Source organism: Hevea brasiliensis, chromosome 16 (genome assembly GCF_030052815.1).
Source record: "Hevea brasiliensis isolate MT/VB/25A 57/8 chromosome 16, ASM3005281v1, whole genome shotgun sequence".
NCBI classification, from domain to species: domain Eukaryota; kingdom Viridiplantae; phylum Streptophyta; class Magnoliopsida; order Malpighiales; family Euphorbiaceae; genus Hevea; species Hevea brasiliensis.
Window position 1 is genome coordinate 70,980,298 of NC_079508.1, and position 18,034 is coordinate 70,998,331.

The window sequence follows — 18,034 nt, forward strand, 5'->3', positions numbered from 1 at the left end:
TATTGGGTGTGTGAGTGTTCCAAATTACCTTTTTGCTATTATGATGTGATGTGTATGAAAATTTTGATGGTGTTCCATTCCACTCCTTAGGATGCATTAGCTCTAGGTAGCTATAGAAATTATAGTTAAAATTGGTATTTTACTCTTTATGTCGAACGCTCACTCCTGTTTACCTTATTTTTCTAGGATATAGGAGATCTCTTATTGAGTTCTAACCTACTTCTCTCCCTCGCGGGTCATCTGTTTATATTTGTGATATTTTGTATAATTTTGCTAACTTTTAAAATTTCGCATGTGTTAGAAATACTTGCTTGATTTGAGATCTGTATTATAATTGCCATGTTGGACCTGTAAATGTATTAAATGCATATATGATTGGACTAGATGAGAGAGCTGATCCCCTATACAGCTCTCTTAATCCAAACTCTGCCAGCGAGTGTCTCTCAAGCCGGACTTTCGCACGATAAACCAAAAGCAAGGGCCAGCGAGATCATCTTGAGCCGTGCCTACCTCGACTTATCCATAAAGGACCGAGTCCCAACGAGTGTCTTTCAAGCTGCATCTACCCGTCCTATCCATATCCAATACCACACCACACGCACACCAACACACGCACACGACTCCAAATTACCACAAACCACATCTATGGCACTTCATCAATTAAGAATGCAATATAAAACGTGCCTAATATTTAACTACATAGATACATATTTATAAGTGATGCATGGGTATGCTTAAACATATAATAATATTGAAATTATAATTAAAATTAATATTTTACTCACAGACTTAAACTGAGGTCACTGCTGCGACTGGGCGGAGGAGAAAGGTTGTCTCGGCTCACCTGACAAATTTTATTACAATTATTTAATATATTTGAGTCAATACAAGTTTGAAAAAGACCAAAGACACCCTCAGTCGTGTCAAAAATCCAGCAGAGTCTCCCCTATACCTAGGACCTACCCAACCTGCAAAAGGGCTCAAAATGTATTTCTATATCCACAAGTCACACATTCACAACTCAATCACATCACATGGCCCCTCCTGAGCCCATCTAAACAGTCAACAATCATAATTTGAAAAATTATAATTTAGTCCCTACAATTACCCCTTTTGTAAAAACTACCCAAATAAGCTCTAAAAATTCTAAAACTTTGTCCCGTGGTCTTTAGCAATATTATTAATCTAATGCAAAATGAATTATATTTTTCTAACCTACCACAAATATTTTATAGATTTTTTATCCAAAATCAGGCACTAGATAATTAAGAAAAAGTAGGGTTCGGGTTTACCTATGCTAATTCCAACCTTGGGGACGCGTCCAAAATGTTTGAAAATGGTGGGTTAGCCTATAATTTCGACCCAATTCTGAAACTTTTTCAGTAGCCTGCCTGCCTGGCCCGAAATTACAAACCTAAGCAACTGTTGAATTTCCATAAATTGAAGGTACCTACGCAAAGCCCACAACACGGGGGTAAGTATATAATTTTTATGAAATTTTCTAAATTTATTTAATGATCAGAAAAATACTGCCAAGTTTTGCGAAACCTACAGAAAAACGGTGCCGGAAAAATTTGAAATGGGTATTGTTGCGAAACTCTCGTCGAGTGGAGCACTCTGGTACTTTCGGATTTTTGATAGGGTTTACGATTTTCGATAAATCTAGCCCAAAAATCAAAATGGGCTAAAACTTCCTGAGCAAAAATTGGACAAACTGCTAAATAGATTTTTGTGTTCTTAGTGTCTATAAAAAGCTCTCGAGGTGTAGATGTGTTTTGGGATAAAATCCGGTCCGATTGGTGGCCGGATTGGCCGGAATCGGCCCAGAAAGATGAAGAGTCACGCGCGCATGGGGAGGAGTTTGGCGCTATTTTCTTGCAGCCTGAAGGCCTGCCGGGGGAGGTCATCGGCGCTGCTGGGAGGGGAGAGGAGGTGATGGCGGGCGGAGATGGAGAGGGAGGAGAGAGAAACAAGAGGAAAAAAGGAAAAAGAAAGGACCGGTTCATTTCGATTCGGCCGGTTCGATTCAAAATACATGAAATTGAATTTTTACTCTGCTTTGGGATCGAAAACGAGGCCCAAAAATTCTGAAAAAATTTCTAGAAAACTAAAAAAAAATCGTAGGGTTTAAATATATTTTTAGTTTTACCACATGGTCTTTAAATTAATTTTTAAAAATTACTAAAGTTTTACATTTTCAAAAAATCGAACCTGATTTCAAAAATTCGAAAAATTTCAAATAATTTTTTAAAATTTAAATAACATAAAATATTAATAGCTACCTATAAAATAATTAATTTAAAAATTATGGGTGTTATAATTCGAATTGAATTCTATACAAGTTGAGCTTGAACTTGGCTCAAACTTGAAAAATTTTGACGAATTAAATTTAAATTCAGCTCATCTCGGTTTATTTACACCCCGAACTTCAACAGTATAATTTGAAAGCAAACCATGAGCTCCACGCAAATGTAAAACACCGTACCATTTCCCTTTATGGATAGTAGGCTACTACCATTGAAAAATATGATTATTTAGGATTATAAGGTGTAAATGATATAGTTAGGTAAATTACACACATATACACTGAGTTTTATGTTTTTGTTTTCAGGTGCGTACAATGAGTTTTGATGCACATCCATGCAGATATACGGTAAATAGATAATGTCAAAAGGCTCATCTGTGTACCTCTGGTGTGGGACTAGCTCTTATTGTTCATAAATGCAATCACATGTGTCAAGTGTCAAGTCCACATTATTGATTTGCTAAGACAAGATAAATAATTTACATTGCTACTGGGGACCAATTACTTTGTTTTATTTTTCTATACTCTATCTAATATAATTAAAATAAAATTCTGCTGCATCACGCAATTATCAGCCGGTTACCATATAATTTCTAGGGTAACATCGCTCAGGAAGAGTGCAAAAGCGTCTTTTTATACCCCTTACAAGCTAATAATTAATTAATTAATTTACAAAAAAATCTTTGACTAGTGCTTGCACGTGTCTTGTTCCCTAGCAAGTTGCTCGTAGCTATATAGGAATGAGCACCCATCATCTTCTACCTCATATTTCAATCAGAAAACATGGAGGGTCCAAGGCCAAAAGGCTGCACCACTGCCCAAACCATCCATATTCCTCCACTGCATACCGTTCAACTTCTCCCTATCGTGCCCTTCAACCGTATATTTGCCCTAGTTTACTTGTGTGCCGTTCTAGCTTTATTTTATCACCATTTACAAACACTCCTCTGCTCCACAACACTGGTCTCTTTCTTCATAAACCTCATCTTATTTATCTCCGATCTTGTTCTTGCCTTCATGTGGTCCACTGCTCAGGCTTCTCGCCTATATCCAATCCAACGCAAAGAATTCCCGGAAAACCTCGATAATGTTGTTAAAAGAAGTGATTACCCAGCCGTTGATGTGATTATATGCACTGCGGATCCGACAAGAGAACCACCCATGAGCGTAGTGAACACTGCTTTATCAGTGATGGCTTACGATTATCCAACGGAGAAGCTTTCGGTGTATGTATCGGATGATGGAGGATCTGCACTGACTCTTTTTGCTTTCATGGAGGCTGCTAAGTTTGCTGCGCACTGGTTACCATTTTGCAGAGAGAACAATATTGTGCAGAGGAACCCCGAATCCTATTTTGAATCAAATTATTCTTCTTCCTCCGAGGCTGTCGAGATTATTAAGGTAATTAAATCCTCAATCTTTCTTTTGCAATATTCTATCGTGCTATCTGCCATAGTGAATATATACTTCTCTCATCATACATCATCTTAAATACCTTACTATCTTGGAAGTTCCATGGATTTGTAGGTGCTAATACAGCCGAATTGAATATATTTTATTGACTAAGATATTATATTTAATTTAAAATTTTTATTGATTAATATTTAATTAGTATATTTAAAATAATATTTTTAATAACAATTTAAATGAAACACTTTTTGTAGATAATTTTGATATGCATTTTGTTTGCTTTATAATTTAAAAAAAAAAAAAAATAGTGCATGCTTTACATCATCATCTTGTGTAATTATTATTATATAGATCAAAGATCTACTTTCATAATTTATTTTCATGTCAGTCAAATTAATTATACTAAAAAAATAAAAATAAAATAAAATAATTTTTTTTTATTTCAATTCAGAGTTAAATAAATTTAAAACTAAGTTTAAATTAAATAATAATTAAATTTTTTAATTTAGGTCAAATACACCTTTACTTTATAAAATATTATTTTTTTAACAATAAAAGTATTATTTTTTTAATTTTTAAATATTAAAAATTATTTAATGTTTTTAATTAAAATAAAATAAAAAAATTAAAAAACATGATAAATAATATTTATTTAATATTAAATTATTATTTTTAACATTTTATTATTAAAAATAAAAAATAATTTAATTTTAAGAAAATACATCCTTATTTAATCTTCTTCTATTAAAAATGCAATAGTTTATTTTTTTTTTTCTAAAATAGAAACAATAACCTTATATACTTTCCTTATACTACTTTTTATAATTATTAAACTCGAATTGAATCGATCGGTCAAACTAGTTAATTGATAAATAGGCCTTCAAATTAGTCTGAATTTATAATTAAACTAAATAAGAAAGCGACCTAACATGACCTGATCGATCCAATGATTGAATCGGTGTACTGGTGTGACCAATTAAACCGATTGGTTCAATTATTTAATTGAATCTCTTTTTTTTTTATTTTTTTTACTTTTAGTATAAAAATTTAAACTTAAAATTCCATAAAAAGTAAAATCAAAATCAATTCAGTTTGTTTAATAGCTATATATTTTTTATTTTAATATATTTTTTTAATATATACTTAATATTTCATAAATATTATAAAAAAATTATACATTTATACATTATATTACTTAATACTTTTATATAAAATTTAAGAACACTATTAAAATTTATTAAATATAACTTAATAAAAATTAAAAATTTTATTTTAAATAATTAAAATTTAATTAATTATATTTATTTATATTAATAAGTATTATATTTAATTAATTTTAATTAATTTATATATTTAATTAATTTTTAATAATTTATAATTAAAATTATTAATATACTAACTCAACCACTAACGGAGTCACTCGATGAACCGTTAAATAACACTCGACTTTCACGATATATATAATGAAGGGAACAAAAAAAACGATGGCCACATATATAATAATTACTTATTTGAACAAACATTAGATAAGTGGTTACCTGCCCTGTAGGGCTGTGTTTATGCTTTTAGCAAGTCAAAAAATAAAAAATAAAAAATAAAAAGCTGTTTCTGAGATTAAACTGACAGGCTAATGTTTGCAGAATCTATGAAGCAAAATCACAAGTAAAAACAAGATATTTTGCTGCTATGCATATTAATAGTAATGCAATCAAGTGAATGATGATGACTACTGTAGTTGGACCACCCCAGAATGGGATGCAATAATTATATTGGTGGGTTGAAAGAGGATTTTTTTTTTTTTTAAAGGTAGATATTCATTGCCAAAAATGGTATGAGGCCCATTACAAATATTAATGGTTCAACTAAGATCCCAAACAAATAAGCAAGACAGATGAACATGTCACAGAAAAATTTAGGGAAGAACTAAATAATTATAGCCATTAAAATTATTTCCATCGAAAATATCCTCAAAAGAGTAGCCATAAGGTGCCAAAGAAAATTAAAGAGATGGTATTAGTGAATTTGAACGCAAGGGAAAGTAATAGACTGGGAGGTAGAGTTTATATTGAGAGTCTGAATATTTCATGAGTGACATCAATAATGACCCAAAAAAATACATTGCTACTAAAAACCAATAACCCATTGATTTTGGCTACCGGCTTCACGGTAGCAAGGGATCAACGCTGAAGAAGCAATAACCTTATATAAACACAACAAAACCCAAACAAGAAAGAAAATAGGATAGAACAATCATATGCATGTCTTTAAAAATATAGCTCCTTCACATTAGCACCAACCTGGTCAAAACCTACAAAAAGTTATATACAACTCAATCTTGAAGACTGAGAGGGGAGACCCACTCTCTAGAACTAGGGGGAGACCATCTGAGTAGGAGAAAGCTGACATGACATCAACAAGAAGCACAAGGAGCGAAAAAAATAAAGGGGAAAAGGGGAGCCCACCTTCTCTCTCTTTAGTGGGTTGAAAGAGTGTTTTCAAAAGAGTTATGAATGATATGTAAGACAAACAAAGAAGCATTAGAAGTAGGGATGAGCATTTAGTTAACCAAATCAAACTAAATTTTTAACTAATTGAGTTATTAATTGATTTTAAAAATATTAATTGACCTCTATCAATTTACTAACAAAATTAACTAATTAATTTAATTAAAGAAATAAGAATAATTTCTAAGGTCTTACCGAAATTTTGACAGAGTCTTCCTTATAACTAGACCTAACCTCCCTGCAAGAAAAACATAACAACAATAACATACAAGGCCTCACAAGGTTGGGTGGTAACTCCAACCGATAGGCAACTGCTCCAACTCTATCAGTAACCTCAAAAGGTCCAATATACCAAGGTGCCAACTTGCCCTTCTTCCCAAATCTCATGACTCCCTTCATCGGAGAAACCTTCAGGAATACGTAATCGCCTACTGCAAACTCCACATCCTTCCGTCTAGGATTTGTATAACTCTTCTGCCTACTAAAAGCTGTTTTCAATCGTTCCCTGATTAAAAGAACTATCTCTGAAGTGTACTACACTAGGTTTATATCATGCACCTTCGCTTCTCCGATCCGGTCCAGTTCGATTTGGCCAATCTGATTCAAGATACAAAATTTTGAATTTTTACTCTGTCTTGGGATCGAAAACGAGACCCAAAAATTTTGAAAAAATTCTAAAAAACTCAGAAAAATATTCGTAAAGTCCAAATATATTTTTAGTTTTGTCACGTGATCTTTAAATAAATTTTTAAAAATCATCAAAGTTTTATATTTTCAAAAAATCGAACCCGATTTCTAAAATCCGATAAATTCTAAATAATTTCATAAAATTTAAATAAAATAAAATATTAATATTTACTCACCAAATAATAAATTTAAAAATTTAGGGTGTTACACCGCCGATTCTGGTTCGATCCTTAGTTTAAAACAGTTTGAATGACAGTTCGAAAAAGGATACTTCAAGACGGTTTGGGGGCGATTTAAGAGCAACTTAGATGAAAAAATTAGAGAAAAATTTTATTAATTTAGAATTTAAGTTATATTTGTAAAAATATTTTAAATTTTCTTAAAAATCTTTCAATCAAAATAAAATAAGAAAAAAAAGAATGAAAATAGCTTATTTTTAAGAAAAATTTAATAAGTAAAGAGTTGAACTTATTAAAAACTAGATATGAAATTTTTTTTTTTTAATTATAACAAGGTGCATGAACTTAATTTTTCCTATATATCCCTTTAGGATTTAGAGGAATCAAAATTTTCAGTTATATTACTTGCTCTTTTTTAAAAAATTATATGATAATTGATAATTAAAAAGTATAAAAGAAAAAAAAATTAAAATAGAGGGTATTGAAAATTTTATTGAAGATATAAAATAATAACAGAGTAATTAAGATAGTATTAAAATTTCAGTGAGTATATAAAATAATAAAGTAGGAGAATTATAGAGTACTGAGAATTAAAATGAGTGTAGAAAATAATTATTTAGAAAATTTGAGATAAATTGAAAGAGTATTAAGAATTAAGGAGGGTGTAAAAAATAATTGTGTAGAGAATTAATGATATATATATATAAATGAATTAGGAGTGGAGTGGGATATTTATTGAATTCTTTTGTATTTAAATCGCCAGTTTGGTTCGGTTCGATATCGTCAGTTTAATCCGGTTCAAAATCGTCGATTCACGATTTTTAAAAACCTGAACCAAATCGTAGAAGGATAATTTTGGTCTGGTTCGAAGTCGATTTTGGTTTTGACCAATTTTAGTTCGGTTTTGACCGAATCGATTTCGATTCGGTTCTGATTTGAAATCGAACCGTGGCCACCCCTATCACCGGGCAATGGCCGGAACAATCGAACGCAGCTCACCCTCTCTCTCTCTCTCTCTCTCTCTCTCCACGATTGTTTGTGTTTTCCACCTGCTTCCATGGCTGCCAGAGGTCGATCGACGTCTTTAGGGTAGTTGGGGAACCTCGCTGGTCCCTGAACTTTTCTAGCTTATTCTCTTAGGTCCTTTTTCTCTCTTCAAATAGGTCCAAACTACTTTTAATATATTTAATTTAAATAAAACTTTAGAAATAATAATAACAATAATACAAATAACAATTTAAAATAATAATAGTAATGATAATACATGTAAAATAATATTCACAAAATTATATATATATATATATATATATATATATATATATATATATATATATATTGTTATGAAAATATTAATTTAACACAATGAATAAAATAGAAATAAATAAATAGTCTAATTAAAAAAATATTTTATATAAAAAAAATATGGTTGTTACATAAAAATAGTAATTAGAGAGTATTAGGAATTTATTAAAAATTAAATTAGCAATAAAAAATTTAAAACAATTAAACAACTTTATCTAAACTACTTTTTTTTAACAGTGTTTAAAATGATACTTTTCTAAAAGCCACTTTTTCTTGCCTCCGACTACAATTCCAAATAGGTCTTAAATGAGCTTGAGAATGAATATTTTATATAGTATTACATATTTAATAGTGAGTCGTTAATGTTTTTTCCCTTTGCATTGAATTAAAAAAAAAAAAATTGGTATTTTGAGTTAGCATGTAGATGAGAAAAAAAGAGGATTTTTCTCATGTCACAGATAATGTATGAGAACATGAAAATGAGAGTGGAGCATGTTGTGGAGAAAGGAAAGATAGGCGATGAATATATCACTAGCGATGAAGAGCGCCAAGCTTTCAATCAATGGACACATAACTTCACGAGTCAAAATCATCCTACTGTTATTCAGGTTCGTATTTTCTTTATTATCAATATTCTTGCTCATAATTAGTCATGGCCATCAATTTATTCTGTGTCTATTTTAGATTTAAATCAATATTTCAGTTTAATGTTTCAAGAAAATTAGAATCCAACTGCAACATATCATCAATTATTAAATTTAATAATTAAATTTTATTTGTTTTTTAGTAGAAAAAAAATGATTTAAATTCAAAATCAGATAAAAAATCGAATGATTTAAGTTTAATTCAAAATTAATTTTATCAAGTCAATTTAAAGCGATTTTTATCTGACTTTGATTTTAGATTAAATCTACCAGGACTAGTCTGTTTCCATGACTGCTTGCAACTGTGATTTATTTGAATAATTTTCAATACACTAACAATTACATTAATCTTGAGCAGGTTTTATTGGCAAATAACAGGAGCAAGGACGTTACCGGAAATTTTATGCCTAATCTTATTTATGTTTCTAGAGAGAAAAGCAGCACTTCACATCATCACTTCAAGGCTGGTGCCTTGAATGTTTTGGTATGCTATCCCACATTTTCAATTAGATTTAAAAAAAAAAAAAATTGGACTTGATAATTTAATATTATTTTGATTATATTATTTTGAAGCTACGAGTATCAGCTGTGATGACCAATGCACCCATAATCTTGACACTAGACTGTGACATGTATTCCAACGATCCGCAGACACTTCTTCGAGTTTTGTGTTATTATTCGGATCCTGAAATTCGTTCCAAATATTCATATGTTCAATTTCCTCAGCATTTTCATGGGATCAACAAAAATGACATATATGCTTGTCAATTTAAACGATTGTTTGCAATTCAACCTATGGGGTTTGATGGGCTAGGGGGTTCCAATAATGTTGGAACCAACGTATTCTTCTCCAGGAGAGCATTCTTTGGTGGCCCATCCAATTTTATATCACCAGAAATTCCTGAGTTGAGCCCAGATCATCTGGTAGACAAGCCCATACAGTCCCCAGAAGTCTTGGCATTGGCTTGTCATGTGGCAGGTTGCAATTATGAGAATCAATGTGCCTGGGGCTACAAGGCAAGTTTATTACCCTAGTTATTTGGTTTTCGAACCCATAAATAAATCTTTGCCTAATTTAATCCTGGATGTAGATGGGCTTTCGATATGGTTCGTTGGTTGAGGACTTTTTTACGGGTTATCAACTACGTTGTGAGGGTTGGAGATCCATGTTTTGCAATCCAGATAGGCCAGCGTTTCTGGGGAATGCTCCCATAAGCTTGGTGGATTTGTTGAATCAACTGAAGCGGTGGGCTGTTGGTGTCTTTGAGGTGGGCTTCTCAAAATACAGCCCAATGATATATGGCATCAGACGTTTGGGTCTTCTCATGACCCTACTTTATTCACAGTATGCATTCTGGCCTATTTGGTCAATTCCGATAACCACATACGCTTTTCTCCCCCAGCTAGCTCTCATCAATCAAGTTCGCGTCTTCCCCAAGGTAGGCAACGTTTAAAATCATTAGGAAAAGTTCCAGAGCATATTTAATCGAAAAGAACATCTCCAAATGTCAAATTAAACACAATTTCATTGATTTAATCCTTCTGCAAGTTTCTTAGGGAATTGAAAAATGCATTGCAGGTCTCAGAACCATGGTTTCTGCTGTATCCATTTCTGTTCCTGGGAGCCTATTGGCAGGATTATTTCGACTTTGTCTCGGCTAATGGAACATTCCAAATGTGGTGGAATGATCAAAGGATTTGGACCATAAGAGGACTCACATGTTTATGGTTTGGATCACTTGAATTCTTGCTCAAATCCTTGGGCATTTTGACACATGGCTTCAGTTTGACCAGCAAAGTGGTTGATGATGAGCAAAGTAAAAGATACGACCAAGGGATCTTTGACTTTGGAGTTCCATCGCCCATGTTTGTGCCCCTAACAATGGCAGCATTGATAAACTTGGTGTCATTTATTATGGGGCTGGCAGAAGTTGTCAAAAGCAGCAATTTGGAGGGACTTCTAATCCAAATGTTCATAGCGGGATTTGGGGTTGTGAATTGTTGGCCAATATATGAAGCAATGGTCTTCAGAAAGGATAAAGGAAAATTGCCTACCAAGATCACTCTCACTGCAGCATTTCTGACTTGGGCTCTTTACATTGCAGCTTCTTTCATTTTTAAGTAACAAAGGTTTGCTAATGTGATTTGCATATTTCCTTTATGATTCTGCTTTGTGTTGCATCAGAAAGACGAATAAGATGGTAAAAAGCATACTGTCACTAGCTAATATATCCTTTTTGAAAACGAAATTAGTTCAAGTGCTTATATTTGTAAAATCAAGACGTATATTATCTGTGTTAAAAAAAAAATCTTTATTTGATAATTTTAAAATAATAGAAGCATACATAAAAATAAATATACATTTTTTTATTTCACTCTCAATTAAATTTTATTAATATGAAAACTTTTTTTTATTACTTGTTGAGTTTTAGAAAATTTGATAGTATTGAAATTATTTTTAGTAGTATATGATCTCCATTGAAACTAAATGAATTTAAAATATTATATTTTATAAAAAATATATTTTTTAATCACTCTCTATTGTATGTATGTCTAATTATTATTGGGTTATTATTCTATGTCAAATATTAATATGAAATAACTGATTTATTATATAATTTTTTTTTACCCTTAATTACAAGTTATTAAAGTTAATTAATCTGACAAGCTAATAATTAACTTACAATGAAAGCGTCTTTTTCTACCCCTTATAAGTAGGGATGGCAACGAATCGGATTTTTATGGGTACCCGATCCGACCGAACCCTAATAGGATGAGTTTGGATAGTATATAATCGGGTTTGAGACGGGTTCGGATTTGAAATTTAATACCCGTGACGAGTTCGGGTCGGGTTCGAGTTTTATATATTAGGTATCCATTATCCAAATCCGTTTATATAAATATTTAATTAAATATAAAATATATATATTTTTTAATAATATTTATAAATATTTATATTTTTTATTTTATATAAAAATAAAATTAAAATATTTTATGAAATTATTAAAATTTTAAAATATAAATTATTAATAAAAATAATTTTTTATATAAAATATTAATTAAATATATAAAATTAAACAAATTCAAATATTTTTTAAGTAATAACAATCGGTAATAAAATTTAATAATCTTTATTGTGATTGTTGTCCTTCTTCAGCACCTCACCAGGGCGAACCATATATTTTTAAGGAGTTAAAATTTAAATATATTATTATTTTAAAAATAAAATTACATATTCAATGATCAATTCACTTATTTGTGAAAAATATATTTTTTTTAAAATTGAATTAAATTTAAACATGTTAAAACTTATTTAAAAATTATAAGTTGATCATTAATAAACTTATATTAATCTTATATATATTATTAATAAAATTACATATACAAATAACTTATATTATTTCATAAATTAATCATTTAATATTTATTTAAATAATAAATAATCAATTAAATATTTGACTTTATCTAATAAATAATAATAATAATAATAATAATAACAATAATGATAATAATAATAATAATAATAATAACGTGAATAAATTAGAAAAAAAAATGTTATGCGAAACGGAGCCCACCTTTGCATTCCTAAAATAATTGTAAAATTAATATTAAAATTAACTATTTAATTAACATAACTATAAAAATATTATTATTAGAAAATTAACTATTTAATTAAATAAAAAATTTATATAAATATCTATACAAATTTTTTTTTTCCACGGGTGATTATTTTATTTGTTATAAATTTATAGCATTTTTTTTTTAAATTTTAGGAATGAATAAACTTTGATTAAATATCAAAGTAACAAATACTTTATTGGTTACAGTTTTATAACTATTTGTTTTAAATTATTGATATTGATAAAAGTATAGAATTAATCATTTTTTATATATAAATAAATTTTCACTTATTTTATTTTTATTAAAAAATAAAATATTTTTATATTTTATTTTCATATGTAACAAATTAAAAATATATATTTATGAAAAAAATTAATAAAATTATTAAAATTGTAAAACCCTTAATTTTTAAATTTATTATTTTATGGGTAACTATTAATATTTTATTTTATTTAAAATTTGGGAAAATTATTTGGAATTTTTTGAATTTTTGAAATCGGGTTCGATTTTTCAAAAATATAAAACTTTGGTGATTTTTAAAAATTAATTTAAAGACCATGTGGCAAAAATAAAAATATATTTAGACCCTACGAATTTTTTTGAGTTTTTTAGAATTTTTTCAGAATTTTTAGGCCTCATTTTTTATCATAAGGCAGAGTAAAAATTCAATTTTGTATATTTTGAATCGAAACGGTCAATCGAACCAAATCAAATCGGACCGATCGAATCGAATCTTTCCCTTCTTCCTTTTCTTCCCCGCTCTTCTCTCTCCCCGATGCCTCTCTTCCCTCTCTCGTTTCTCTCTCCTCCCTCTCCCTCCGCACAGGCCACCGCTCCCCCACCCTTCCCACGCCGTCGCTGACCTTCCCCACCCCTCCCCTGCCGCCAACTGGCCTCCAGGCCGCAGGAAAACCGCGTGGAAGTCTCCTCCACGCACGCGAGCAACTTCAACTTCCTAGGCTGATTCCGACCAATCCGGCCACCAATCGGATCGGGTCTTATTCTAAAACACATTTACACCTTGAGAGTTTTCCATAGACACAAAGAACACAAAAATCTATGGAGCGGTTTGTCTAATTTTTGCTCGAAAAGTTTTAACCCATTTTGACTTTTGGACTAGATTTTTCGAAAACCATAAACCCTACTAAAAATCCAAGAGTACCGGAGTGCCACGGTTCATGAATCGCCAGTTACGGTTCCTGAACCGCTGGTTCAGGTTCAATGAAATCATGAACCTGAACCAAACAGCCATGGGACGGTTTGGAAGACAGGTCCTGAATCGTCTGTCACGACTCAACCTATAGGCTGGACCGGCACTAGGACCTGAGCCAGCCTAAAGCCCCCAAGTCCTGTAGTAGGCCTAACTATTCCTCAACCCAACTCTAAGGCCCATTTGGGCCAAATTTCAAAAATTCAATCGGAGAGAGTCTGGTCATAAAATGGACCATATAACGTGGAGTTTTTGACTCACCTGACCTGTAAACACAATATATAATCATCTGGGGAGCTCAGCTCACCCTCCACATAATCATGATGCCATAAATATAAATGGGAGCTCGGCTCCCTCATCCAATCCAACATATATGCTTTTAATAAGTTTACAAGTCCAACATGATAATTATATTACAGACTCAAATCAAATAAATATTTCTAACATATGCAGAATTCTAGGAGTTAACATAATTATACAAACACTACAGACATTAATAGACGACCTGCGAGGGAGAGAGCTAGGTTATAACTCAACAAGAAATCTCCTGTAGCGTGAAAAAATAGATGAACAGGAGTAAGCGTTCGATTCAGAGAGTAAAATATCAATTTTAATCATAATCTCTATAGCTATCTAAAGCTAATGCACCCTGTGAAGTGAAATACAAAATCGTCATAAATTTCATACAAATCACATCAAAAAGGTAATTTGGAGCACTCACACACCCGATAATGTCAAACAATACATATATGGGAGCTGATCCCCTATACAACCCTCTTAATCCAACATCTGCCAACGAAGATCTCAAGCTGGACTTTTGCTTAATAAACCAAACACGGGGTCCCAGCGAAGATCTCAAGCCGTGTCTACGCCAAAGGACCGGGTCTCAGCGAAGATCTCAAGCCGTGTCTACCCGTCCTGTCCATATTCAACACTATACCATACGCACAACAACACACGGACACTACTCCAAATTACCATAAATAACATCCATGGCACTTCAACATTTATGAAAGCAATGTAAAATGTGTCTAGTGTTTAACTACATAGATACATACATATAATTGATGCATGGGCATGCTTGAATATATAATAATATCAAAATTACAATTAAAATTAATATTTTACTCACAGATTTAACCACAGTCACTGTGGCGGTTGGGCAGAGGAAGAAGGCTGTCTCGGCTCACCTGACAATTTTATTACAATTATTTAATATATTTTACTCAATACAAACTAAGAAAAAGACCAAATATATCCTAAGTCATGCCGAAAATACAACAGAGCCTCCTAGGACCTACCCAATCTGCAAAAGGGCTTAAAACACACTTATCTACAAAACATACACCCACAACTCAATCACATCACACCGCCCCTCCTGAGTCCATCCAAACGGTTATCAATCACAATATGTAAAATTACAGTTTAGTCATTATAATTGACCCTTTTGCAAAAACTACCCAAATAAGCTCTAAAAATTCTAAAACTTTGCCCCGCAGTCCTTATCCATATTACTAAACTAATGTAAAAGAAATTATAATTTTCTAAGCTACCATGAATATTTTATGGATTTTTAATCCCATTCAAGCATTAGATAATTAAGAAAAGTAAGGTTCGGGTTTACCTATGCCGATTCCGACTGCGGGGACGCGCTCGAGACGTCTGACAACGGTAAGGTAGCTAAAATCTCAACCTAATTCCAAGACTTTTTCAGTAGCCTGATTTCATGATTATAATATTATAACTTTAATTGTTCTTAATCATTTTTATTTGTAGCTATATTTTCAATGTTATTATATTTATAATTTATTTTTAAAATTCTATTTCTATATAAAAATATAGTTAAAAGATAATTTATGCACTAAGATATAAATATTTAATTAAAATTTAAAAATAATTTTGATGAAAATTAATTATAATAAAATATAGATAATCAAAATATTAATTATAATTTTATTCGATATATAATTATAATGAAATAAGATATTCAAAGTTTAATAAATATTAAATAAAAAAATTAAAAAAATTAATAATTAAATAAATATTAATTAGATATATTTAAATAAATAAATTTTGAGAATGATAACTAATAACTTTGAAAAAAATAATAAAATATAAAAAATATTTGAGCACATTTAGGTTAAATAAAAATACTTAGTGAAAGAATAATGCTTAATATGTATCAAAAATCTCATATGATATTATATATTGACAAACAAATGAAAATCATTTAAAAAAAATAATTTACAACTAAATATTATTGAAGTGAAAATGGTGACAAAAACATTTAAATTTAATTTTTTAAAAGTAAAACGTTTCTTATTTACTTGACAATTTTAATTAAATGGCCATAAGTTGGCCATAATGATGATGATGATGATGATGATAATTAATTTTAGGAAAGCAAAATAAAAGAATATTAAATTATTAACATAAAAAATAATATATACTAATTATAAATAAGTCAAATCTCTATATTTATTTTTATAATATTTTTTGTAGACTACACTTTTATCTCTCAATTTTTTTAATAAATATTTTATAATAAAAAATATAACAATGAAATAAAAATATTTTTTAAATATATGAAATAATTTAATATTGAATTATATGATAGTTAATTATTAAAATATAAATTAATAATTAATTTTTTTTAAACTAATGGCCATCAATGATCTATTATTATTATTATTATTATTATTATTATTATTATTATTATTATTATTATTATTATGGAGGGTAAAATTTGGTAAATAATCTTTTTACAAAAATAAATTTATAAAAAAATAACATAATAATTTTTAAATATTATATTTAATCATTAAATATCTTAATTTTTAAAAATTAAAATAAAAAAATAATAATTTAAATCATAAATATTAAAATAATATTATAAATAACAATAATTATAAGAGAAATAAATAATAATAATAATTAGTATTTATAAAATAATATAAATAATTTGTAAATATTACATTTAATTACTAAATGTTTTAATTTAAAAAAAAATAGTAATTTGAATTATAAATACTAAGGTAATATTATAAATAATAATGATGTTTAAAATATAAATAAAAAAATTAAATAATAATTAATATAAATGAGAGTTTTTATGATTAATTATAAAATTATAAATTAATAGTCAATGTTCTTTAAATCAATGATCATCAATTATCTTTTATTATTATTATTATTATTATTATTATTATTATTATTATTATTACCATTACCACAACCACTAAACGTAACATGTGATAAATAATATTTTATATAAATGAATTTATAAAAAAATAGTATAAATAATTTTAAGTATTATATTTAATTATAAAAAATCTTAATTTTTTTAAAAATTAAAATTAAAAAAAAATAATATTTTAACTAATAAATATTAAAGTAGCATTATAAATAATAATAATAATAATAATTAAAAGATAAATTAAAAATTAAATAATAATTAATATTTACAGAATAATATAAATAATTTATAAATATTGTATTTAATTATAAAATATCTTAATTTTTTAAAAAATAAATTTTAAATAAATAATAATTTAAATCATAAATTTTAATGTAGTATTTTAAATAATAATGATAATTAAAAGTTAAATAAAAAATTAAATAGTAATTACTATAAAAAGAATATTTATAAAAAGTAACACGTGATAAATTTTGTAAGCAAAGTGTTACATGTCATTTTCCTGTGAATACATTCCCAATATATATATATATATATATATATATATATATATATATATATATATATATATATATATATATATATAAGGATTGTATTTAGAAAATTAAATTATATAATAATTATATATTACAACTTCCAGTAAATATAGAAAAATAGTTATGAATAAATTTAATTAAAAATTACCAATTAGTATAAATATGATAGATTTAAAATATTATCTCATCTTGAATTTGTTTTATAAAAATATGAACCACTTCTTCATCAGAAAGTAAAAATACAATATATATAAAATTAGTATATGTATTTATTAGGTAAAATTAATAAATTAGTTCAATTAATTCTTAATTTTTCATTTCTCTAATTAAATTGAACCTTTCATGTATTTATAATAATAATAATAATTATAACAATAATATTAGCTATTTATTATAGTATTAAAGTATAATAATTAAATAATTTGTAACTTATATATGCA

At 28.6% G+C, this 18,034-nt stretch overlaps 1 protein-coding gene across 1 annotated transcript; it reads left to right on the forward strand.

Annotated features, from left to right (window-relative positions):
- The first annotated feature begins 2,640 nt into the window (after positions 1 to 2,640).
- Positions 2,641 to 11,393, forward strand: LOC110664800 (cellulose synthase-like protein G3). Its single transcript, XM_058138511.1, has 7 exons — positions 2,641 to 2,653; positions 3,051 to 3,706; positions 8,846 to 8,995; positions 9,390 to 9,515; positions 9,605 to 10,048; positions 10,123 to 10,470; positions 10,611 to 11,393. Exons 1-7 carry the CDS (start codon positions 2,641 to 2,643, stop codon positions 11,154 to 11,156), a joined length of 2,283 nt encoding a protein of 760 aa, XP_057994494.1. The 3' UTR covers positions 11,157 to 11,393.
- The last annotated feature ends 6,641 nt before the right edge of the window (positions 11,394 to 18,034 follow it).